At 36.4% G+C, this 25,613-nt stretch overlaps 1 protein-coding gene across 1 annotated transcript; it reads left to right on the top strand.

The window, feature by feature from the left end:
• The first annotated feature begins 867 nt into the window (after window positions 1-867).
• LOC127670973 (tear acid lipase-like protein) lies at window positions 868-17,668 on the top strand. The gene is made up of 10 exons (XM_052169178.1): window positions 868-966; window positions 1,181-1,304; window positions 2,438-2,636; window positions 3,880-3,989; window positions 7,294-7,430; window positions 8,996-9,139; window positions 12,234-12,305; window positions 14,660-14,731; window positions 15,174-15,377; window positions 17,435-17,668. Exons 1-10 carry the CDS (start codon window positions 868-870, stop codon window positions 17,666-17,668), a joined length of 1,395 nt encoding a protein of 464 aa, XP_052025138.1.
• Window positions 17,669-25,613: the final 7,945 nt, after the last annotated feature.

Here is a 25,613-nt window from a genome sequence, read left to right on the forward strand (position 1 = left end):
TAAAATTTCATTTACACCACAGAGAGCCTAGAGACTTTACACTGGTGACGGTGAGTTTGAAGTTGTGGTATTTCAAACCTTATTAGAATTTACTTTCACAATATATTCATATGGGAAATTCATTCTATTTTAGATACAGCATAATTTCCATTAAAAATTACCACCATGATTGACTGTACAGAAAGTTACTTTCTTCTTTTCTCTATTGTGCCTTGATATTAATCATTTATGTAAAGAAAAGACAATAGAACAGAACACAGACAGGTTGGTGTCTCAATTGGGATCTACTATGACTAGGCTCTTTATCAATAAGAGAATTAATAATTTGGGTTGAAAATATTTCATTACCAGTATTTATACTGTCTATGAAAAGTTCTGAAAACATCTGTGGAATGTGTCTCGTGTTACTATTGTTACTATTAATCAAAATAAGACCATGTTGGCAGTAGTGACAACATAAGGCCCCTTGGAGCTACATGGTCTGGTTCCACGAGACTGTGTATCCCACATTGCTTCTCCCACACCCTGATATGGTTGTTCTATCATTCTTCCTAGCTTTATTCTGTTGGGATAGAGTTGTAAATGGCTTTAGATGAATGTGTGTAACAGTTTTCTTAAGGAAACCAAATAATGATCTTGATTAAGACAAGTTCCAGCAAGGTGGTTTCCTGAATAGTATGGACAATAACTTTGCATTTCATATAAACTGTCTTTTAAAAAGTGCAGGGGTAAGTCTTGTTCTTAGAAGATATTGTGACCAACTTTCTAGTATGTAAGGTGGCAGATGGACAATGTACACAAAATAACCTGAGTTTACCTGGCAACATGTACTGTATTATGCTAATAAATATTTCCCAGCAGGGTTAAATGTGGTGGCTACTGAGAACAATGTGTTTTGTTCACACAATTGGAAACATATTTTGTTTTTTGGAAGCCAAACCGAAGAATCCTGAAACGAATATGAATGTTTTAAGTTATTCCTGTTAATCAACATACTTTTAAATATTCGTCCCTGTTCCTTTCACACATCTTTCCCGATGGTTGCATTTATGATAATCTGAAATTTCTCTGTACCTAAAACACTCTGTTCTGTTCTATAAAGGAAATTTGCTGGAGAATCATAAATGTGCTCAGGTAACCAAACAAATAAAAGTCAATATGTTTTCTCTTCTGCATTTAGAGTGAGATAATTTCCCACTGGGGCTATGAAAGGGAAGAGCATGAAGTTTTGACTGAGGACGGTTACCTACTCCTAATCTTCCGGATTCCACGAGGGAGGAATGAGAAAAAAGGATCTTCTAACAGTGAGTGAGAAAAAATGCTCAGAGTGAAAGGTGTGCTGGGCAAACCCTCCCATCATTTACACGCCCCCCCCCCATGAGGAACTCCCCAAATCTCCCTGGCTTCCACATGCAAAGCTAGGCATCTGTCCTGTGTGACTCCTGCCATGGGAGTTGATGTTATTAGAAGAAAAGTCACCTCTGTCATGTGAATTTAGATTTCTGTGCAGAATAATAGCTCAGAATCCATGCTGGAATGGCCAAGAACTTCCAGGACTGACTTGTAATGCTTGTGATGCTGCAATGCTTGAGTTAGAGTTCAGAGAATTCAGTATGTCATTCCTGATGGCAGGTACATCTGGCCCATTCTGAGTCAATGTCTAAATGCTCAAGGATTTGTTGTTGGAGTTATTTATTAAATGTTCTGCATATTATCTTTTGTTTGGAAGTTTTATAAATTAAAAGCATTTAGTTGGGAATCTGATATTTATTCAATAAGGAACAGGAAGAAGAAAGTAATCCGTGACTCCAGTGAATAATTTACTCTGAGGAAAACAAGTGATATTTATGGTTATCCAAAGAGGGTAATCAGCTCTTATCTCCTCTATTTGGATTACAACTGCATTATGGTAAATACATGAGCTTACAAAAAAACAAAAAAACAAAAAAACAAAAAAACAAAAAAAAAAGCAAACAACAACAAGACAGCAACAACAAAAATGACCAAAAAAAATAAAAAAAATAAAAAAAAAACAACCCCCAAACCCAAATCCAAACCTTGTTGCCTTTAATCCCAGCACTGGGGTGGAAGAAGCAGACAGGTACTTGTGAGTTCAAGACAACCCTGTTCTACATAACAAGTTCCAGGCCAACCAGGACTATATGCTGAGATGATGCCACAAAGCAAAAACAAACAAACAAAAATTGCCAGTCAGAAATAATAACAAAAATCCCCAAATCAAACAGTATTATTATGACTCAAATTTACATTATCAATCAAATATTTCCCAAGAGGAGATAGGTGTCAAAGAGAATGAGGGAGGGTGTAAATATGAGAAAATTGCAGGGGCATACATATAGGAAATATAATGAGCTCTCTGATTTTGTATTCTTGAAAACTAATGATAAATAACAAATACTTTTTGTTTTCTTTTCAGCCACGAAGCCAGTGGTGTATTTGCAACATGGCTTTACTGTATCTGCGGATTATTGGGTTCTCAACCCTCCCAGCAACTGTCCAGCTTTCCTCCTGGCAGATGCCGGTTTTGATGTGTGGCTGGGGAACAGCAGGGGCACTAACAATGGCAGGAAACATGTGAGCCTAGACCCAAATTCTAAAGAATTCTGGGCTTTTAGGTAAGAAAAAAGATTGTTTTATCCTGATACATTTCCTTAAAACTATCTTTAACATTTTTTAGTTGTCATATATTTACTGAACAAGACCAAAATAACACCATTAAAATGTCTTAAGAAATGAGTCTTTAAGATTTATTTTAGTATGTATCTGTGTAGGTATGCATGTATTTATGTGCATAGTGTATATGTGTATAGCTGTGAGTTAATGTGTGTGTGCACATATGTCTGTGTATGTGTGCATGTAATGTATATGTCTGTGTGTCTGTGTATGTCAGTATGTGTGTAGTGTGTGTGCATGAGTTTATGTCTGTATATGTGTCTCTAATGTGTGTGTATGTCTTTATGTGTACTATGTGTGCATGGGTGTTCATATATGTGAGTGCAAAATTCATAGGATTTGTGTCTATCCTGCTAGAGCTGGAGCTTAGGTGGTTGTGAGCTGTTATTTAGAGCAGTAAGTGTCCTGAAGCACTGAGACATCTTGTGCTCCTTGAATAATATTTTTAAAGGTTGATAGGTTATAATCTTGCCTAAAATTTTATATTATGAATTTAGTTTAAGATAAAAATTAACATTAATATATCATTTCTATACATCTCTTTACTTGTAACTACTAATCATCTTTAGAAAATATCTCAATGAAGTATATTTGAATAGAAAAGATGTTCATGTTCTGTATGTACTGCTTGATAAGTACAGACCCAAATTCCAATCTGTATATTTTTCTTTTATGTGGCTTCTCTTATTTTTTATGAAAAAATAATAGGGAAGGAATATAAGGAACATAGCTAAGATTCATTTCTATCACAAAATGCCAGATGATCTTATAAAACATGTCCCTGTTTTCTAAAAGCTCTTTCTGCTTTTCTTTTTTTTTTGGTATTTACCCACTTTACTGACCATTTTAACATATCTTACCCAAACACAAATAAAAATGATTCATATATGTTATGGGAGTGCCATATAATGTATTTATTATAAATGCTGGTATAGAACAAATGCACTTGAATTTCTCTGATCTCTGGCTCTGGTCAAAGTGCACCAACAAGAGATCATGCCAAGCCATTGTGGGTATTATAGGATGGCAGGAGGAGACATGATGGAGGGTCTGCAGGAGATATTTGATCAGCACTCATGTAGCCCTTTAGGAATTATTTTCAAGTCAGGGTTTACCTTGAAAGGATAATGGTCAATTACTATAATTAACAAAATTATATTTTCTCTCCATTTTTGTTTTATACAGTTTTGATGAACAAATAGCATACGACATCCCAGCCACCATTGATTTCATTTTGAACAAGACGAGACAAACACAACTTTACTATATTGGCCATTCCCAGGGCGTATATATTGGTATGTGGAGAGAGACTGAAATCTGAACACATTGCAATTTTTATCACAAACTGCACACATATTTGTTAGTAATGATTTCAGTTTTAGGAATGACATCTTGTCACTATGTAGAAACATTCAGACTAGCCAGAAATCTAAAATCCAGTAGTTACAGTGGTTTTATTTGTTATCGGGCAGTCATGCTGGTGTGTGGTATAGGATATTGCTATGTAGCACACTCTAGCCTCAACCATAAAACTACTGACTCCACTTCTCAGAGGCTGAGATTACAGCCATGGGCAACTGTACCTGGCTAATCTTTTTCAAAGAAACAGAAAGAAAAATAGGCATATTTTGTCTTTAGTCATTATAATTTCCTCCATAAAAGATAGTTGAATTCACTGCACTTTCCAAAGCCAAGTTTAATATACATTGTTTTTAAATCTTTAACTGATTTCTTAAAGGAAAATTGATGTATGCACACTTTTTCTAATTAATCTATTTGTCTTATTGAGTTATTTATTTGCTTGTCTATTTATTTATTTAATTCATATGTGCACTCTGAGCATTTAAGCGCAGAGGACCTAGTGAGCATCCACTATTATCCTAGTGAGCTACAGAGCTACAGAGCTACAGAGCTTTGAGTAGCATTGTACTGGACTGGTCTGAGGCATGCTAATTTACATATTGTGCATATAAGAAAAAAAATCTTGTTTCTAAACCTTATGTTACCTGGAAAAACATTTCTAATCAATTTGCATGCCACTGTTAAAAAATTACAGTGTTTTTCCCCTTAATTTATTTGCTTATTCACTTACATCCAATCTTCCTAATCCTCTCTTACACAGCCCATCCTGATACCCTCCTTCCCCTTGTCTTCTGAAAATGCAGAGTCCTTACTACTTTGCTGGTTATTAGTTACAATGCATGTGGTACACTAAAAAGAATGTACTTCTCCTTAAATCTCACCGTCCATTAAGAGGTGTGGGATCAGTAGCACAGACCCTTATATTTATTGTTTTCTCTTGCAGGATATTCATTGTATGATGTTAAATAATACTGAGACTGTCTAGTGACTAGACGGGAATAGATACCCTCATTTTCTTTGAGTTGTAGCAAGCAACAGTGTCTCCACATGTTATTAGTATCCCCTGAGATCAGACGTTCTTAGTGAGAAAACACTAAAAATGGAATCGTATTCATAAAGGTTTTCCTGGCAATCATACACTATAATTTATCACACACACACACCACACTGGAGGCTAGGATTGTAGGAAAGGACTCTTAAGAAGCCATGAACATCACTTCCCTGCCACAGAAGTGGCATATCCATACCCAACTAATAGAGTAGATTTGAATGGTTAAAAAAAAATAATTGAAATTTAATGGGGTAATTATTTTTTTCTTTTTTCTTTATTAAATACATTCTTTATTTACATTTCAAATGTTGTCCCCTTTCCTGATTCTCCCCTCCCCCAAAAATCCCATAAGCCATCTCCCCTTTTCCAATCAACCCTCCCCCATTTCCCTGTCCTGGTATTCCTCTACACTATGGCATCAAGTCTTTCCAGGACCAAGGGCCTCTCCCCCCTTTGGTGTCTAACAAGACCATCCTCTGCTGCCTATGAGTCTGGAGCCATGGGTAACTCCATGTGTACTCTTTGGTTGATGATATTGTCCCTGGAAACTCTGGGAGTACTGGGTGACTCATATTGTTGTTCCTCCTGTGGCACTGCAAACCCCTTCAGTACTTTGGGTCCTTTCTCTAGCTCCTCTACTGGGGAACATGTGCTCAGTTCAATAGCCAGCTAAAAATGTCCCCCTCTGTATTTGTCATGCACTAGCAGAGCCTCCCAGGTGACAGCTATGTCAGGCTCTGGTCAGCAAGTACTTGTGGGCATCAATAATAGTGTCTGGGTTTTGTAACTATAGGGGATGAATCACTAGGGCGAGTAGGCTCTGAATGGTCTTTCCCTCAGACTCTGCTCTACATTTTGTCTTTATAACTCCTTCTGTGGGTATTTTGTTCCCCTTTCTACAAAGGGCCCAAGTATCCATACTTTGTTCTTTATCCTTCTTGGCATCATTTGATATGTGAAATGTGTCATAGGTATTCCACACTTCTGGGCTAATATCCACTTATCAGTGAGTGCATACCATGTGTGCTCTTTTGTAATTGGGTTACCTCACTCAAGATGGTATTTTTCCAGCTCCATCCATTTGTCTAAGAATTTCTTGAATTCATTGTTTTTAATGGCTGATTAGTACTCCATTGTGTATACATAATACATTTTCTGTATCCATGCCTCCATTGAGGGACTTCTGGGTTCTTTCCAGCTTCTGGGGATTATAAATAGAGATGCTATGAACATAGTAGAGCATGTGTCCCTATTACATGATGGAGAATCCTCTGAGTATATGCCCAGGAGTGGTATAGCAGGGTCCTCCTGCAGTATTATGCAGTTTTCTAAGGAACAGTCAAACTGATTTCCAGATTAGTTGGGAAAAGATCTTTACCAACCATATATCTGACAGAGGGGTAATATCTAATATATACAAAGAACTCAAGAAGTTAGACTCCAGAGAACCAAATAACCCTATTAAAAGTGGGGTATGGAGCTAAACAAAGAATTTTCACCTGAGGAATATCAAATGACTGAGAAGTACCTAAAGAAATGTTCAACATCCTTAGTCATCAGGGAAATGCAAACCAAAGGAAACCTGAGATTTTACTTCACACCTGTCCAAATGGCTAAGATCAAAAACACAGGAGACAGCAGATGCTGGCAAGGATGTGGAGAAAGAGGAACACTCCTCCACTTCTGGTGGGATTGCAAGCTGGGATAGTCATTTTTTGAAGACTGGTTACTCAACTCTCCCAAGCAATTGGTGTTTGCAGGTTTTCTGGGCAAACCACACCAAAAACAAAACAAAACAAAAAAAAACAATATTTAAAACATCAATGTAATAGAAATGTAACACTGTGGATTTCAAAAGTGTGAGAGATTAATTAAAAATAGAGAAATAGTTGGGTTTTTTTAGATTTTCACTTTTTTTGGTAGTGCAAAAACACGCTAAGTTATCGACTGTCTAGTTAAGCAAACAAAGCCTTTTGCAGTTGTTAGAAAAATAAGGACCACATCGAATGGAGTTGAAAAAAAGTAACTTGGTGCTGTGCTTCCAGGTGATTCAGAGAATCACCTGCATAAAAATTGAAATATAGGATAAAGAATACACCTATAGTCTTAGTTGATATTAAAAATGCATAGAACTTTGAACCAAGAGAAAATACCTGCAAGTGATCTATTCTCTTGTTTTCTTTCAGCTTATGGGGCATTTGCAACAAACCCACAACTGGCCCAGAAGATCAAAATGAACTTTGCCCTGGGTCCTGTTGTGTTGACCAAGCATCTGAGAGGTGTCTTTCGCACAGTTGCATACATTGACCCACTAGTGATCAAGGTTTGTAATATCTTCCAATGACCCCTTAGAAATACCAGTTATGTACAGTTTTCAGAAATAGAAGTGGTACTGAGCTGAAAAGCAGAAATGCTGAGACAGGCCCTGCTGCTCTCTGCTCATCCCCTGGTGGCCACACACAGCTCTCCCACAGCTAGTCCTGCATTTCCCAGGATGCTGAGTCCTGTCAGCCACCAGTCCACCAAATGACCAAAGGCATTTTCCTTTTCCCACCTATTTTTCCTACCTATTGAAACCTTTATTCATTAGATTTTACCATACAAATGTTCCATGTGCATTTTTAAAGGTTTCAGATTGTAATGTCAATAAAATGAGTGAGATTATTTTCCCCTTTTAACTTCTTTTTGTTGTCCAGCGTCTGGACTATAACACATTTCATTTTCCCCATTGTTTTAAAAGTCACATTAATTGCATCTTGTACAGAGTGCTGAATAATATATTAATTATGAATGCTTTAGTCTACAGAGAAGCTTTAGTCAGTAAAGCTGGATTCCAGGTTTTGCCTACTGAGTACACGTCTGCATTCTTGCTTTGTTTGTCTCTTTCAAATAGGGAGCCATCTATAGCTCTGACATGGAGTTATAGTTAGTTCGGGTTTTACTTGCATTTACATAATGGCAATCCATTTACAATGAATCAGCATTATTTTTTTGTATATGAAGTTGCTCCTGATTATTCATAATTAATTGCTTTCTGAGTTTATTATTTATATACATTTACATATATATACTCTCTAAAACATAAAATTACCAGCTGTTTCTTTCTCATATACATCAAGTATTAACAGCCTGAGCTCAGAGATACTAAAAATGGAGAAAACTGCTTTTTAACTCAACTCTCTTGTCCTATTTTAGTTCTAGAGCATACTAGAGGCACATCAATCACTGCGACAACCTTTGTGTCAGTTCTTAAGATCAAGTGGATAGCTCCTCTAGAGTTCAAGTCCTCTTTCTTTTTGTGTTTGCTTTTAGTTTTGTGTGCCTGGACGTGTCTGTATGCATGCATGCACTATGTGTGTGCATGTGTGCATGCATGCCTGTTGTGAGAATGTTAGAAATATTGCATGATGAATATTATTCATTCTTATGTATATTCATGAATATCATGTTAGAAAACATTTGCATTCTGAGATGTTTTATCAAGTTTCTATATTCATGGTCATTTGGGACTTTTAGTCCTTACCTCTCAGGTACCTTCTACAACTGATTTGTTATGTCAGACTTTTTTTTGGGAGGACGGGTTAATTTTGATAGACTCTCTTGTCATATACTGGACTGGTCAGATGATATAGTGGCAGTGTGTCCACTTGTAGCTGTGCCTGATGACCTGAGTTCATCCTCTGAGCCCCACATACTGAAAGGACAGACCTGACTCCTGAAGAACTATTTCAGGGCATATGACTTAGGAGGTATAAAACTTAATAGTGAACAAAATCATATAACTTTATAAGTATGTTAAAATGTTGAGTTTTGTGACTCAAATTCATTCTATCCTTGATTCTTACTGGACAAAGTCTCAGAGTTACTATTTAAATATGTCATTTTCAGTCTCTGTTTGGTGAAAAAGATATATTCAGCAGATCAAATGATAATCCTATTCTTCAGTTCTTATGTCATCGAGAGAAAATTGCAACAGCTTGTAATAATCTTCTTACAGTAATATTTGGATACAACCCCAAGAATTTAAATGAGGTATGTGTGATTTTTGTTTTCAGGTAAAGATTTGTCTAATAATGTTTGGTGATGATCATGTTCTTACTAGCTAAACATTAAAAATGAGAAAAATTTGCTTGCATTGTATAGAATATATTAACCTATAAAATATGATTAGTTCATATGTTAAAATATGGCATAATTTGCAAAGTTATAAATATAGCTGTAGAAATCCATCTATATCATATGTGGACAAATATTTAAGTATCATGAATACGAATTTTTATTTGTTTGTTTATTACTTTACACTCCATATTTTACTCCTCACCCCTCATGCATCCTACCACTGTTCCACATCCCATACCTCATCTCAAACCCCTGTCTCCACAAGGATGTCCAACCTCTTCCCTCCCACACACACACACCTGACCTCTAAACTTCCTGGGCCTCCAGTCTTTTGAGGGCTAGGTGCATCATCTCTGATTGGATATAGACCCAGCAGTCCTCTGCTGTTTATGTGTATGGGGCCTCATTTCATCTGGTACATGCTGCCTGTTTGGTGGTCCAGTGTTTGAGAGATCCCGGGGGTCCAGGTTAATTGAGACTGCTAGCCATCCTACAGGGTTACCCTCTTCCTCAGCATCTTTCAGCCTTTCCCTAATTCAACCACAGGGTTCAGCAACTTCTGTCCATTGACTGGGTACAAATGTCTGCATCTGACTCTTTCAGCTGCTTGTTGGGTCTTCTGGAGTGTGGTCATGCTAGGTCCCTTTTTGTGAGCACTTCATAGCCTCAGTAATAGTGTTAAGCCTTGGGACCTCCTTTTGAGCAGGAGCCCAGTTTAGACCTGTTGCTGGACCTTCTTTTCCTCAGGTCCCTCTCCATTTCCATCCCTGTAATTCTTTTAGACAGGAACACTTACAGGTCAGAGTTGTGACTGTGGGATGCCCCTCTCCCTCATTTGAAGCCCTGTCTTCCTGCTGGAGGTGGGCTCTCCCTACCTATTTCATCTAGCATCCTTGCCTTTGAGTCCTGAGAGTTCTTCACCTTGAAGGTATCTGGTATATTCTGGAGAATCCCCCAAACCTTCTACCTCCTGGGGTTGCCTGTTTCCATTCTTTCTGCTGGTATTCAGGGCTAGAGTTCTTTTCCCTCACCGAATGTGAGATCAGGTTCTCCTCTCCCATATAAACCCCTTCTGACTTTCCCTCCCCACTTGTAATTGCTTTCTTCTCTCTCCAAGTGGGACTGAGGCATCCTCATGTGAGTCCTTTAGCTTGTTGACCTTTTTGAATTCTGTGGACTGTATCCTGCACATTCTGTTCTTTTCTCTTTTTTTCTTTTCTTTTTTTTGTGTATTTGTGAGAACATGCATGTCCTTTTGGGTCTGAGTTACCACACTCAGGATGATATTTTCTAGTTCCATCCATTTACCTGCAAAACCCAGAACGTCCTCATTCTTAATAGCTGAGTAGTAGTATTCCATTGTGTAATGAACCACATTTTCTGTATCCATTCTTCTGTCATGGGACATCTGGGTTGTTTCCAGCTTCTGGCTATCACAAAGAAGCCTTCTATAGACATAGTGGAACACATGCCCCTGTGGCATGGTGGGGCATCTTTTCTGTATATTCCCAAGAGCGGATTGCTGGATCTTAAGGTAGATCTATTTCCAATGGTTTGAGGAACCTCCATACTGATTTCCAGAGTGGTTGTACCAGTTTGCAATCCTGCCAGAAGTGGAGGCATGTTCCTCTTTCTGTGGAGAAACATCCTTGCCAACATGTGTTGTCACCTCAGGGTTTGATCTTAGCCAGTCTGAATGGTGTAAGGTGGAATATCAGGGTCATTTTTGATTTGTATATCTCTGATCACTAAGGACTTTGAACATTTCTTTAGGTGCTTCTCAGCCGTTTGAGAGTCTTCTAGTGTGAAATCTCACTAAACTTCTCAGTTTAGTTCTATATCACATTTTTTGATTGGGTTGGGTTTCTCTTGGCTTTTTTGTTGTTGTTTATTTGTTGGTTTTGGAGGGTGTTAGCTTCTTGAGTGTTATATATTTTGGATATTAGCCCTCTATCAGATGTGAGGTTAGTGAAGATTTTTTTCCCAACCTATAAGTTGCCAATTTGTCTTATATACTATATCCTTTTCCTTACTGAAGCTTTCCATGAGATCCCATTTATCAATTCTTGATCTTAGAGCATGAGCCATTGGAGTTCTGTTTAGGAAATTTCCCCCTGTGTCAGTGATTTCAAGACTCTTTCCCACTTTCTCTTCTATTAGATTGAGTGTATCTGGTTTTATATTAAGGTTCTTGATCTACTTGAAGTTGAGCTTTGTAGAAGGTGATGAATATGGGTCTATTTTCATTTTTCTACATACAGACAGCCAGTTAGACCAGCACCATTTATTGAAGATGCTTTCCTTTGTCCTTTGTACATTTTTGGCATCTTTGTCAAAGATCTAGTGTCAATAATTTTGTGGTTTTATTTCTATATCTTCAATTCTATTCCATTGATCAATGTGTCTGTTTCTGTACCAATACCATGCAGTTTTTACCACTATTGCTCTGTAGTAAAGCTTGAGGTCAGGGATAGTGATTGCCCCAACAGTTCTTTCATTGTTAAGAACTGTTTTCACTATTCTGTTTTGTTTGTTTGCCTTTCCAAATTAATTTGAGAATTGCTCTTTCCATGTCTTTGAAGAATTGTGTTGGGATTTTGATGAAAATTGCATTGAATCTCTATATTGCCTTTGGTAGGATGGCCATTTTTAGTATATTAATTCTGCCAATCCATGAATTTAGGTGATCTCTCCATTTTTCTGAGATCTTTGATTTCTTTCTCAAAAGATTTGACGTTATTGTCATAAGGTCTTTTACTAGTTTGTTTAATGTTACCCCAAGTCTTTACAAAAGCCCTTTACTACTAATATCTTTTTTCAAATAGATTATCTTCACCACATACTATCATTAAACCCATAATAATACTTAGCTTCTTTCTGCAGTAAAAAGCTAGTCTTTCTTTCTAATTGGTATAGGAAAGATTTGAATCACATAAGTAATAAATTATACAATTCTAAACATTCATATTCTTACAAAGGACACTAATCATGTTTTGCTGTTTCCCAGAGTCGTCTTGATGTATATATTGGGCATATTCCAGCAGGAACTTCAATTCAAAGTATACTTCATTTTTCTCAGGTAAACTTGTTCTGTGTCTTAATTTCTTCTCTTTTATTTGAAATCTTCCTTCCTTGATAAGACTTGAAAAGACTATATTCTCTATCTTATGATGATGATGATGTGATGATGATGATGATGATGATAAAGGTGATGGTGATGATGATGATGATTGATGGTGGTGATTAAAAGATGGAGAGACAGACAGGAAGAGAGAGAGAGAGAGAGAGAGAGAGAGAGAGAGAGAGAGAGAGAGAGAGAGAGAGAGAGAGAGAGAGAAAACAATGATTGTCTCAGATGCCAAGAGGAAACACTACTCTTTAGGCAAACAGTAATTATGAAAAGGAATTATTCCGTCCCTTTATCTCTTAAGCAGTAACTTTTGTCTCAAAACACATAAAACTTTGGAATCAGGGGGAGCCTGCTTGGCTGGATCCAGGGGGTCTTATTGAAGACCTGGCCTGAACCTGGCCTCCAGACAAGCTGAGCCTATGACCCCAGCCCTGTCCAGAATCCTTTGGACATAGAGGGTAAAGAAGATTTGTGTCAGAGCAGGATGTCACAGACAGGATGTTTGAACACTATATTTTCTGTGGAAGAGAATATATTTAGATTTTAAAACACAGAAATCTAGTATAAATGTATTTTATGTAAAATTAATAGTAATTTTAGTAAGTATCAGGTATTAATGAAAGGCATAAATTTTGGGTTCCTTTGGAGTATAGGCATAAATGATGAAATATTTCTTCATCCATTTAAAAGAGATTTCCTATGGTAGCAATGTAGAATAAAGATAAAAATGATCTAATCCTACTAAGACCATTGCCATGATTTAAGCTGATACCTATTATCAAGAATATATATATCCTCTTATTTGTAATTTTTTTTCCTTCACTCACAGATATTTACTTCTTTTTATTTTATGGGTGATATGGGTTTTTTAGTTTTCTTTGTATTCACTGGATGAAAATATTTGACTCTATTATTCAAGAATTAGTGGAGTGACCTGCATCACATTTTAATGGTTATCATACACTATTACCTTGACTACAGCAGTCTGTTGATGACATCTCCATAGTCTCAGAATTTGAACATTGTGAAAAGTCAGTATAGACATGCCTGAAGATTAGACTGCTATGAAACCCTCACTCATTATTATGTTTTACAAAACTGAAACAATTGGATTTTCAAAAAAATGTGCTAATACTTGAGGGAATTCCCTTTGTCATGGGAACCATTGGAAATAATTTATACAACATAAATTCTATGCAAATACAAAATAATTCAAATGTATTTTAGTCCTGATACAAATGATACTTTGTAACTGGTATTATTATATTATATTTATATAATTAAACTAAATTATATTTTAACTAAATTATATTTAAAGTTTTTCTGTGGCCAGAAAAAAATATTACCTTATTGTCTTAATGTGTCGCTTTTTTGATGTACATTTTGATAATTTAAAAGGGGTGTGTGTGTGTGTGTGTGTGTGTGTGTGTGTATCTGTGTCTGTGTGTGTGTGTGTGTGTGTGTGTGTGTGTGTGCCTGTGTGTGTGAATGTTCTTGTATGATGGTGGACATGTGTGATCCAGTGTCTTGTTAAATGAATCTTGGACATCCAGAGATGATCTTTTAATACACTAGCCAACTGTTTAATGAGAGGTTATCGCTAGCTATTCTGAAATTGGCCAGTTAGGTTAGGCTCTTTCTCTTAAAAAGCCACAGGAATCTGTTTGTCTCTGCCTTCTGAACTTTAGGATTTCAGGTACTCCTCAACATTCTCTGCTTTTTATTCTGGTTTGTAGGTGAGAAATTTAGGACCTAATGCATTCTAAGCAAACATCCTATTGACTATTTCTCCAGTTCCAAAATATATCCTCATTAATAATCATTTATAGTTTGAAATTTACTTATAGGTCTAGAATTAAATACAGTAAAATTTGATGTTATAACAAATTTTTACTCTAAAATAACTTGTGAAATGCACATCTATTATAAAATTGTAACAATGCTAACATTTTCACATTACGGTGTCTTTCTACATATGATGGTATCATACATAGTATTATTGTACTTTTTTGTAGAGTATACTTTGGTTACTAAATTTCTTAATCATATTTCATATATTTGATGGATATGAAAGCATTATGCTTATGTTTCAGTTTCCATTCATCCAGGATCACATGATGTGATGATAGAATTATAGAAATAATTATATAGAGATATAATTATATATATATTTATATAGTTATATTGTTATATTGAATCTGAGCCACAGGATCACATAAAAAAAAGGAGAAAATACAGATCCATAATTCTTAGCAATTGTTCTTTTAGAAGGTTTGTAAGTAATAGTCTATTTTATTTTTAAGGGAATCAGATCAGGTTTATTCCAAAAATATGACTGGGGCAGTGATTCTCTAAATATGCAGCACTACAATCAGGTAAGTCTCCTTTTAAAAACTGTAAAGATTTCTCCCTTTTGGAAAATTATATGAAAGATCTAAAGAAAATTGTTTTAAAGATTGTTGAATATTTTTATACTTCCTAGGATATTGGTAGACAGGTGACAAAAAATTGCTTCAAAAGAATGAAAATACTTTAATAACACTTTACATACTTTATATAGTTCACCATTTGAAATTCACTACCCCTGTATGCTCTATCAGATTATCATTGATATCTTCATGTCAAACATAAAGAACACAAAGTTCACAGAGTTTCTAGTTTGATAAAATTGTGAATGCTACATGATAGTGCTTTACCACCACTACATTCCTGCATTGACACCTCTCTGTGGTCTGTGGTAGATGCTGACTGACTTGATTCATAGGTTTGAATTTCCAGCTTACAGCTCATACTTTGATGTTCTTTATTTTCCTTCAGTCTACTCCTCCAATATACAAGATAGAGAACATGAAAGTTCGAACTGCTATGTGGAGTGGTGGGCAAGATCTTCTGGGAGATCCGATAGATACTGAAAACCTGGCAGCCAAAACTCCCAATCTAGTTTATCACAAGAAGATTCCTGACTATGATCATCTGGATTTTATAGTGGGTAAAGATGTTACAATACAAGTTTACCAAAAAGTAATTGAATTCATCAATAAAGATCAATCATAGTGAAGATACTTTAGTTTTTTGCATATTTTCCCTGCTTCATTCAAAGGGGAGCACCTTCACAGAGCAGGGAGGATAGGGAGGAGAATAGGGGGTTTAACTGGGAAGAGAGATACCATTTGAAATATAAATAAATAAAATAAGCAGTAACATAAAATAAAATAGTTCTATACTTATGCTTAGTGAAAGACATTTCTTGATTTCCTCTTTCTTTTTAGTAATTTTTGGCAGAAACCACTGCCAGGCATTATTGCAGATTTTAGGCCTCATATAATTTATGTAAATTCTATGTCCAAAAAGCATAAACTCTAAAGATAAAATATTTAATTCACCTTGCAAACATTTTCTAATTTCTGCATGCTTATTTATATATACATCTTCAAGAAGAATCTCTTTGAAGCACAAGGCTAAAATTTATCTGAAATACAGAGATTTCACAATAGGTATACAGGAATAAGTCACATAGTAGTCTATATGCTAGATGAAAAATCTAGAGAACAGACTATAAAAATGTGGCCCTTGTAATTATTACTATTTTTGAAATAACACCAAAGTAGCAAATTGGAGCTGATCACATTGTTTTGCCTTTTAAACTCTTATGAATAGACTAGGCACTATACTTCTCATAAATTAATATTTATGTAGACTAGGCACACTTTTTATTAGATGCCTAGACCAATATTCTATAGGAGAGAAGAAAGGCCAATTTTTATTATTTTTATGATAATCAGTAGTTACACAGAGAAGTGTTTTCATTGTTACAGACTAAGACTGGTCTTCGATAACAACAAAAACTGTAGAAAGCCTACATACATATGGAAGCTCAACAATGCCTTATTAAATGATAACTTGGTCAAGGAATAAATAAAAGACTTTTTAGAATTTAATGAAAATTAAGGCACAACATACCCAAACTTAGGGGATACAAGGAAAGCAGTGCTAAGGAGAAAACTCATAGCTCTGAGTAACTCCAAAAGGAAACTGTACAGAGAGTTCCACTAGCAACTTGACAGCACATCTGAAAGCTCTAGAAAAAAAGATGCAAAGGCACCCAAGTGAAGTAGATATCATGAAATAATCAAACTCAGGGCTGAAATACTCAATGAAATTCTCACAAAGTAAATCCAAAAATACACCAAAATGATCATTCGCCACACTCAAGGAATACTTCATTATAGGGAAATCTATTAATGTAATCTACTACATAAACAAACTCAAAGAAATAAACCTCATATTCATTTCATTAGATGCTGAGAAAGCATCTGACAAAATTGAACATCATTTGCGTTAAAAAGTCTTGGAAAAAAGCAGGAATTCAAGGCCCGTACCTAAAAATGGTAAAAGCAATATACAGCAAAACAGTAGCCAACATCAAACTAAATAGAGAGAAACTTGATGCCATCCTACTAATATCTGGGAGTAGACAAGGCGGCCCACTCTCCTCTATTTAATAGAGTATGTGAAGTTGTAGCTAGAGAAATTAGACATCAAAAGGAAGTCGAAGGGATACAAATTGTTAAGCAAGAAGACAAAATATCACTATTTGAGGGTGATATGATAGTATAGTTAAGTGACCCAAAAGATTCTACCAGAGAAATCGTACAGCTGATAAAAAAAAATTTAGCAAAGTGGCTGGATATAAAGTTAACTCAAACAAATCAGTAGCCTTCCTATACTCAAAGGTTAAATGGGCTCAGAAAGAAATTAGGAAAATGACACTATTTACAAATCAAATTGGAGCTGGTCACAAACAATATAAAATAGCTTGCTGTGACTCTAACCAAACAAATGAAAGATATGTAGGGTTGTGACTGTGTAGACAGGTACAGACAGGTATACAGGGATCACCTGAGTGCTTGGCACATGCCCCACCAGGGCTTCAACTGCACCCAGGAGCTCAGCAGTACCACAACCATCTGTGCAACTACCCTGCCAGGGGACATCTACCCTACAGGGAGTCCCACAGTTAGAGGGAGTACTGCATTTAGAGGTGAGGCACCACCATCTTTGCTCCTGTGACTATATAGACAGGTAAAGACAGATACACAGGGATCACCCAATATAAGAGCACTAGGAACATGGCCTGCCAGGACTATACCTGCACCCAAGAGCTGGGCAGCGCCGCCACAGCCTTCTGTGCACCTAGTCTGCTAGGAGATATCTGCTCTGCATTCAGTCCTGTGATTAGAGGTGAGGCCAACATCTCCCCTGCAACTGAGAAGGCTTTTGCAGCTAGAAATGTAGAGAACATCCAAGTGTAGAACACTTGGCAGTCAGTCTGCAGGGCTCCACCTGCATCCAGGAGCTGGACAGCTCCACACCACTCTGTGCCAGAGGAAAGTTGGTCACCCAGGTGTGCTGAGATAGACTTGCAGGCACACAGGAGGGACAAACACCAGCCAGTGACAGCACGACCAACTAACACCAGTGATAACCAGATGGCAAAAGGCAAACATAGAAACATTACTAACAGGAATCAAGACAATATAGTACCATCCGAACCCAATTCTCCCACAACAGCAAGTCCTAGATAACCCAACACACCAGAAAAGCATGATTTGGATTTAAAATCACAGCTCATGATGCTTATGGTGGGCTTCAAGAAGGACAAAAATAACTCCCTTAAAGAAATACGGGAGAACACAAGAATGGGAGAAACCCTTTAAGAACTGAGGGAAAACATAACAAAACAGATGAAGGAGTTGAGCAAAGCCATCCAGGATCTAAAGATGGAGGTAAAAAAAAAATGAAATCACAAAACGAAACAACTCGGGACATAAAAATCCTAGGAAAGAAGTTAGGAATCATGAATCCAAGCATCAACAACAGAATACAAGAGATAGAAGAGAAAATCTCAGATGTGGAAGATACCATAGAAAGCAGTGACACAACAGTCAAAGAAAATGAAAAGTGCAAAAAGCTCCTGACCCAAAACATTCAGGAAATCCAGGACAAAATGAGAAGACCAAACCTAAGGATTATAGGTATAGAAGAGAGGGGAGATTTCCAACTAAAAGCACCAGTAAATGTCTTCAACAAAATTATAGAAGAAAACTTCCTTGACCTGAAGAAAAAGATGTCCATGAACATATGAGAAGTCTACAGAACCCCAAATAGATTTGACCAGAAAAGAAATTCCTCCTGTCACATAATAATTAAAACACCAGCCAGGCAGTGGTGGTGCATGCCTTTAATCCCAGCACTTGGGAGGTAGAGGCAGGCAGATTTCTGAGTTTGAGGTCAGCCTGGTCTACAAAGTGAGTTCTAGGACAGCCGGGGCTACACAGAGAAACCCTGTCTCGAAAAAAACCAAAAAAGAAAAAAAAAGCAAAGCAAACAAACAAACCTCCAAATATACTAAACAAAGAAAGAATATTAAAAGCAGTAAGGGAAAAAGGTCAAGTAACTTATAAAGGTAGACCTATCACCCGACTTCTCACGAGAGACTATGATAGCCAGAAGAGCCTGGGCAGATGTCATACAGACCCTAAGGCAATACAAAAGCCAACCCAGACTGCTATATCCAGCAAATCTCTCAATTACTATAGATGGAGAAACCAAGGTATTTCGTGACAAAAACAAATTTACGCAATATCTTTCCACAAATCCAGCCCTTTAAAGGATAATGAATGAAAAAGGAGGGAAACTACACACTAGAAAAAGCAAGAAATTAATCTTCTTTCAACAAACCCAAAAGAGGATAACCACACAAACATAGAAATTACATCAAAAATAGCAGGAAGCAACAATCACTATTCTGTAATATCTCTTAATATCAATAGACTCAATTCCCCAATAAAAAGACATAGACTAACAGACTGGATATGTAAACAGGACCCAATATCACCGTGGTGGCCCAGTGAAGTCTGTAAAGTTGATATTTTACAGACAGAGGTGGAAAAAAGAAATGTCTCCTGGGAATAATGGAACTCTGTAAATTTTGAAGCAGAAATCTCACCTGGCAATTTGCTATATTCTCTTACTTCCTAGCTCTTTAAGATGGGCCTGTAGTTCTCAAGTAGCAGTTTGCCCAGACTTCCTCCTTTTCTCTCTTCTCGGGGATTCCTATGGCCTGGCTGGGATTCCTAAGGCTTGGCTGATAATGGGGTCTTTGAAGTCCATTCACTAACTACCAAACTTCCTTTTAAGAATTTCAATGCTTTGCCTCATAGTTGTTTACATAATTACAATCTTCCAACCACATGTAGGTTTTTATGGCTGTGCATATGTGTATGAGGATGGCTCTGGCACTCTGGTACTGAAAACATTGATTAAGTCAAGAAGTTTTGTTTTACAAGATAGAAGGCTAAATGTTAGATAAGGATTTCTCACAGGAACTTGTTAAAGACCCAGGTGGTATAAGAAATTTCAAACTCTTTGAAGGTTTGCTGTAAACTATGAGTGACTCTGTATTCTAATCAGGAAGTTTGATGGCACCTGTAAATTGATCTTCTGTATCTGTTACTTGAGAAACTGTAACTGATTGATTTTGCATTTCCTTGTACCAAATGGCTATGATAATTGTGCCTGCCTCACTGGCTACATCTTTTGAAATGGTAATACCAACTCTTCATGTATAAAAATCCTTGTCTTAGAGCTCCAAAATACATTCAGATTCAAACCTCCACTGTGTGTGTGTGGTTTGTTCTGTCTGTCATATCAGCCAGACCTGTGCCTTCCTGGACCAGAGGACCCTGGTTATCCCACAGCAGACCCACGGTCTGTAACAGCTGGTGCCCGAATAGGGACATTGGACAGGTAACCTTTCTTTTTCTTTCTTTTTTCTCAAGGTAACAGGCTGGCTCTTGCCAGGGAGCTGCAGTCCCACCAGTAAAGACTAACTGGTTAAGTGCAAGGAATCAAATTTTGTAGTAATATGGGGCAATCTGAATCAAAGCAGGAACGAATGTTTCTTTCAGTATTTAAGATAGAAATGATAAAAGTGCAAGACTATGTAAAGGCCTGCATAGATGCCTCACCCGCAGTGGTACAAGGGATAGCCTCTACTGCAGCTATGAAGGGACAGAAATTCAGCGCCTTTGTTAAACATACTTATGGTAAAGGAGGAAAAGGAACCTCCGAGCCCACATGTTATAAATGTGGGGAATCAGGACATATGCAAAGGCAATGTCCAAGAGATAGTAAAAGAGACTCCAAAAGAAGGAGTGCTCCTCCAGGAGTTTGTTCTCATTGCCAGAAAGGCAAGCATTGGAAAGATAAATACAAATCCAAGTTCCACAAAGATGAAACACCTCTTACAGGGGAAAAGAAAGAGGAAAACTCAGTTTTTTAAGTCAAGGGAAGCCTCTCAGCAGCGAACTTGTTAATTCTATAACAAGAATAACTATATATCATATATTATATATATATATCCTATATATTCTATATATTCAAATATTCTATATATATTCTATATATACTATATATTCTATAACAAGAATATCTATATTTCATATCTATACCAGTTAATACAGATGTGAAATTGGTAACCTCAGATAATCTAAATAAACAGCATTTTTTATAAAGGCCAATAAAGGCTTGTTATATGCAGATAAAATTAAATTAAATTAAAAATGCCTATATATCTCAGTCAATAGCCCCTAACAGAAGAGAAAATACAGGCTGTAGAGCAACTTGTACAAGAGAAATTAGAAAAGGGACATCTTGAGGAAAATAACAGTCCCTAGAATACTCCCATATTTGTAATAAAGAAAAGGTCAGGGAAGTAGAGGTTATTACTAGACCTCAGGGCTGTAAATGCCAGCATGGTTGACATGGGAGCCTTACAGCCAGGACTGCCATCTCCAGTAGCAGTCCCAAAAGGATGGGATATAATAGTAATAGATTTGCAAGATTGCTTTTTTTTACTATAAAGTTGCATCCTGAAGATTGCAAAAAATTTGCTTTTAGTGTACCAGCCATAAATTTAAAGAGGCCATATAGAAGATATCAATGCAAAGTATTACCTCAAGGGATAAAAAATAGTCCAACGTTATGTCAAAGATTTGTGGATCAAGCTTTGATATTAATTAGGGAAAAGTATCCTGAGGCCTACATTGCACATTATATGGATGATATTTTGATTGCTCATCAATTATCCTCAATTAATGAAGAAATAGTATCTTATATGTTTGAACAATTAACCAAGTTTGGGTTGATAATAGCCCCAGACAAAATACAAAAGAATAAGCCTTTAAGTTATTTGGGCCAGTTAATTCATGATGATTATATTGGTTCACAAAAGGTATCTATCAGGATTTAAAGAATTTAAATGATTTTCAAAAATTATTAAAAAATATTAATTAGATGAGACCTTATTTAAAAACCATAGCAGAAGAATTAGTCCTTTATTTCAACTACTACGGGAGACACTAATACTAAGTCTCCATAAGTTATGACTCAAAACAAAAAATTCTAGAAACATAAGAAAAAAGAGTAAATGAAAATGGGTTTAATTGTATAACAAGCATGCTTTCCTTTCTGTGTACTGTTGATTTGGTACGCACCATGTCTACATATATGTTTATGTCCTATTCATGTGTTTGTGTGAACGACTGTTTTTCTGTTTCATGTTTTAAAAAATGGTAAAAACCTCATCTATTGGTGGTCTGTTAATCTAGCCGCAATTTACACAGTGGAGGCTAATTTAAAATGTCCCACATTTAGCCAGGAGTCAAATATAGTTAGAGAGAAAGCTGCTTTTTAAAAAAAGGGCTATAGCAGCCTCAGGTCTAGGACAAATGGGTTGTTTCTCCAAAAGAAAAATCTTTACAATTCTGGTTTTTGATTCAAACTGCTTTTTATTCTCTCAAAATTACAGCTAAAAAAAAAAAGAAAGAAAGAAAGAAAGAAAAAAGAAAAGAGAAAAGAAAAAGAAAAAAAAGAAATTTGTTTGGTTTAAGTTTATGAGATTTATGTAATCATTTTATTGATGTTTATAATTGGTCTTAAGGGTATAAGTGTATTTTACATGTCTTGACTAAATAAAATGTTAGCCTATATGTCATTAGACATGATTTAAAAGGTATAATGTTGGCAACAAAAAGTCAGTTTAAAACTAATAGCTCAAAGTTATGGTCATCTTAAACATGTGGCATGACTGCAAACCAAGAAATACAGGCCTCTAAGATGCTTTTAAATTGACATGGTGTTTTATGTAAATCTTAGCCTAGAAATTAGACTTATAAGAAATAAAATATAAAATAAAGTCTTTTCAATTAGTTATATTGTCATACATTTGAACATAAAGACTGGCAGACAAATCTTAAGGTGCAGAAATAATGTGTTTGCCATTAATTTTAAAGAAAATAGATTGTTTAAAGTTTGGTTTTGCTTCCAAAGTTATAGCTATGCTCTAATATTATAAGAGGATATTAAGAGTTACGATAAAAAATTGCCAATGAGCCATAGCTCAGACAAACAACTATTTCATTCACTCTACTAGATAACCACTACACTTATGTATCTAGTAGGTATCAGGCTGAAAAATATAACCAAATGTTAGTTGTATGTGGAAATATGTAACTTTGGGTAGCTTTGAATAGAAACTAAAATGAAACTTTGAATTTTAAAACATTAAAGACATAATAGTAGAACATTTCATGACCATAAGCATACGAGAGAGAGAGAGAGAGAGAGAGAGAGAGAGAGAGAGAGAGAGAGAGAGATAAAGAAATAGAGAATTAGAGAAATAGAGAAACAGACAGAGACAGAGAGACCAGAAAAAAAAATTGGTTTATAATGCCAGCAGTGAAGGACTAGAACTGCCTGCAAGTTTCAAATCCTGATAGCTACTTGAAAGGGGTGAATGTAACCTTAATGTTAATGGATTCTCAACGTGGATGTATAAATATGTGCAAAGAAAGCAGAGTGTTTGATATAATTTAACACTGAGGCATCCTCACTTGGGCCCTTCAGCTTGTAAATATTTGTGAGGTCTGTGGACTATATCCTGGGTATTCTGTACTTTTTTTTTTTTTTTTTGCTAATATCCACTTATTAGTGAGTACGTACTGTGAATGTCTTTTTGGGTCTGAGTTACCTCACTCAGGATGATATTTTCTAGATCTATTCATTTGTCTTCAAAAACTCAGGATGTCCTCATTCTTAATAACTAAGTAGTATTCCATTGTGTAAATGAACCACATTTTCTATATCAATTCTTCTCTCAGGGAACATCTGGGTTGTTTCCAGTTTCCAGCTATCACAAAGAAGGGCACTATGAACATAGTGGAACACTTGCCCCTGTTGCATGGTGGGGCATCTTTTGGGTATATTCCCAAGAGTGGTTGGTATAGCTTCATCTTCAGGTAGATCTAGTTTCAATTTTCTGAGGAACCTCCAGATTGATTTCCAGAGTGGTTGTATCAGTTTGCAAACCCACCAGCAATGGAGGAGTGTTCCTCTTTCTCCACATCCTCACCAACATGTGTTGTCACCTGTGGTTTTGATCTTAGCCATCCTGATTGGTATAAGGTGGAATGTCAGGGTCCTTGTGATTTGCATTTCTCTAATCACTATGGACTTTGAACATTTCTTTAGGTGCTTCTCAGTCATTTGAGATTCCTCTGGTGTGAATACTTAATTTAGTTCCATACCTCTATTTTTGATTGTCTTGTTTGGTTTTTTTGATGGTTAGCTTCTTGAGTTCTTTTAATCCTCTATTTGATGTGGGGTTAGTGAAGACTTTTTTCCAATCTGTAGGTTGCTGATTTGTCTTATTGACTATGTCTTTTGCCTTACAAAAGCTTTCCAGTTTCATGAAGTCCCATTTATCAGTTCTTGATCTTAGAGTATGAGCTATTGGAGTTCTGTTTAGGAAATTTCCTCCTGTGCCAGTGATTGCAAGGCTCTTTCTCATTTCCTCTTGTATTAGATTGAATGTATCTGGTTTTATATTGTGGTCCTTGATCCACTTGTACTTGCGCTTTGTTCAAGGTGACAAATATGGGTCTATTTTCATTTTTCTACATACAGACAGCCAGTTAGTCCAGGACCATTTATTTCTGTTGTATTTTTTGGCTTCTTTGTCAAATATCAAGTGTGCATTAATTTGTGGTTTTATTTCTAGATCCTTAGTTCTATTCCATTGATCAGTATGTCTGATTCTACACCAATACCATTCAGTTATTTATTACTATTGCTCTATAGTAAAGCTTGAGGTCAGGAATAGTGATTGCCCTAGCACTTCTTTCATTAAAACACAGGAGAGCTAAAACTATTCTCAATAACAAAAGAAATTCTGGGGGAATCAGTATCCCTGACTTCAAGCAATACTACAGAGCAATAGTGTTAAGAAACTGCATGGTATTGGCACAGTGACAGACAAGTGGACCAATGGTATAGAATTGAAGATGCAGAAATGAATCCACACACCTATGGTCACTTGATCTTCGACAAAGGAGCCGAAAACATCCAGTGGAAAAAAGATAGCCTTTTCAACAAATGGTGCTGGTTCAATTGGAGGTCAGCATGCAGAAGAATGGGAATTGATCCATTCTTATCTCCATGTACTAAACTCCACTCCAAGTGGATCAAAGACCTCCACATAAAACCAGACACACTGAAACTAATAGAAAAGAAACTGGGGAAAACCCTTGAGGACATAGGCACAGGGAAAAAGTTCCTGAACAGAACACCAATAGCTTATGCTCTAAGATAAAAAATTGACAAACGGGACCTCATAATATTACAAAGTTTCTGTAAGGCAAAGGACACCGTTAAAAGGACAAAACGGAAACCAACAAATTGGGAAAGGATATTCACCAACCCTACATCTGATAAAGGGCTAATATCCAATATATACAAAGAATTCAAGAAGTTAGACCCCAGGGAACCAAATAACCCTATTAAAAAATGGGGTACAGATCTAAACAAAGAATTTTCACATGAAGAAATTCCGATGGCCGAGAGGCACCTTAAGAAGAGCTCAACATCATTAGTCATTAGGGAAATGCAAATCAAAACAACCCTGAGATTTCACCTTATACCAGTCAGAATGGCTAAGGTCAAAAACTTAGGAGACAGCAGGTGTTGGCAAGAATGTGAAGAAAGAGGAACACTCCTCCACTGCTGGTGAGGCTGTAAGAAGGTAGAATCACTTTGAAAATCAGTCTGGCGGTTCCTCAGAAAACTGGACATGACATTTCCGGAGGACACTGCTATACCTCTCTGGGCATACACCCAAAGGATTCCCCGCCATGCAAT

This window comes from Apodemus sylvaticus, chromosome 1 (assembly GCF_947179515.1).
Source record: "Apodemus sylvaticus chromosome 1, mApoSyl1.1, whole genome shotgun sequence".
Classification (NCBI taxonomy): Eukaryota; Metazoa; Chordata; class Mammalia; order Rodentia; family Muridae; genus Apodemus; species Apodemus sylvaticus.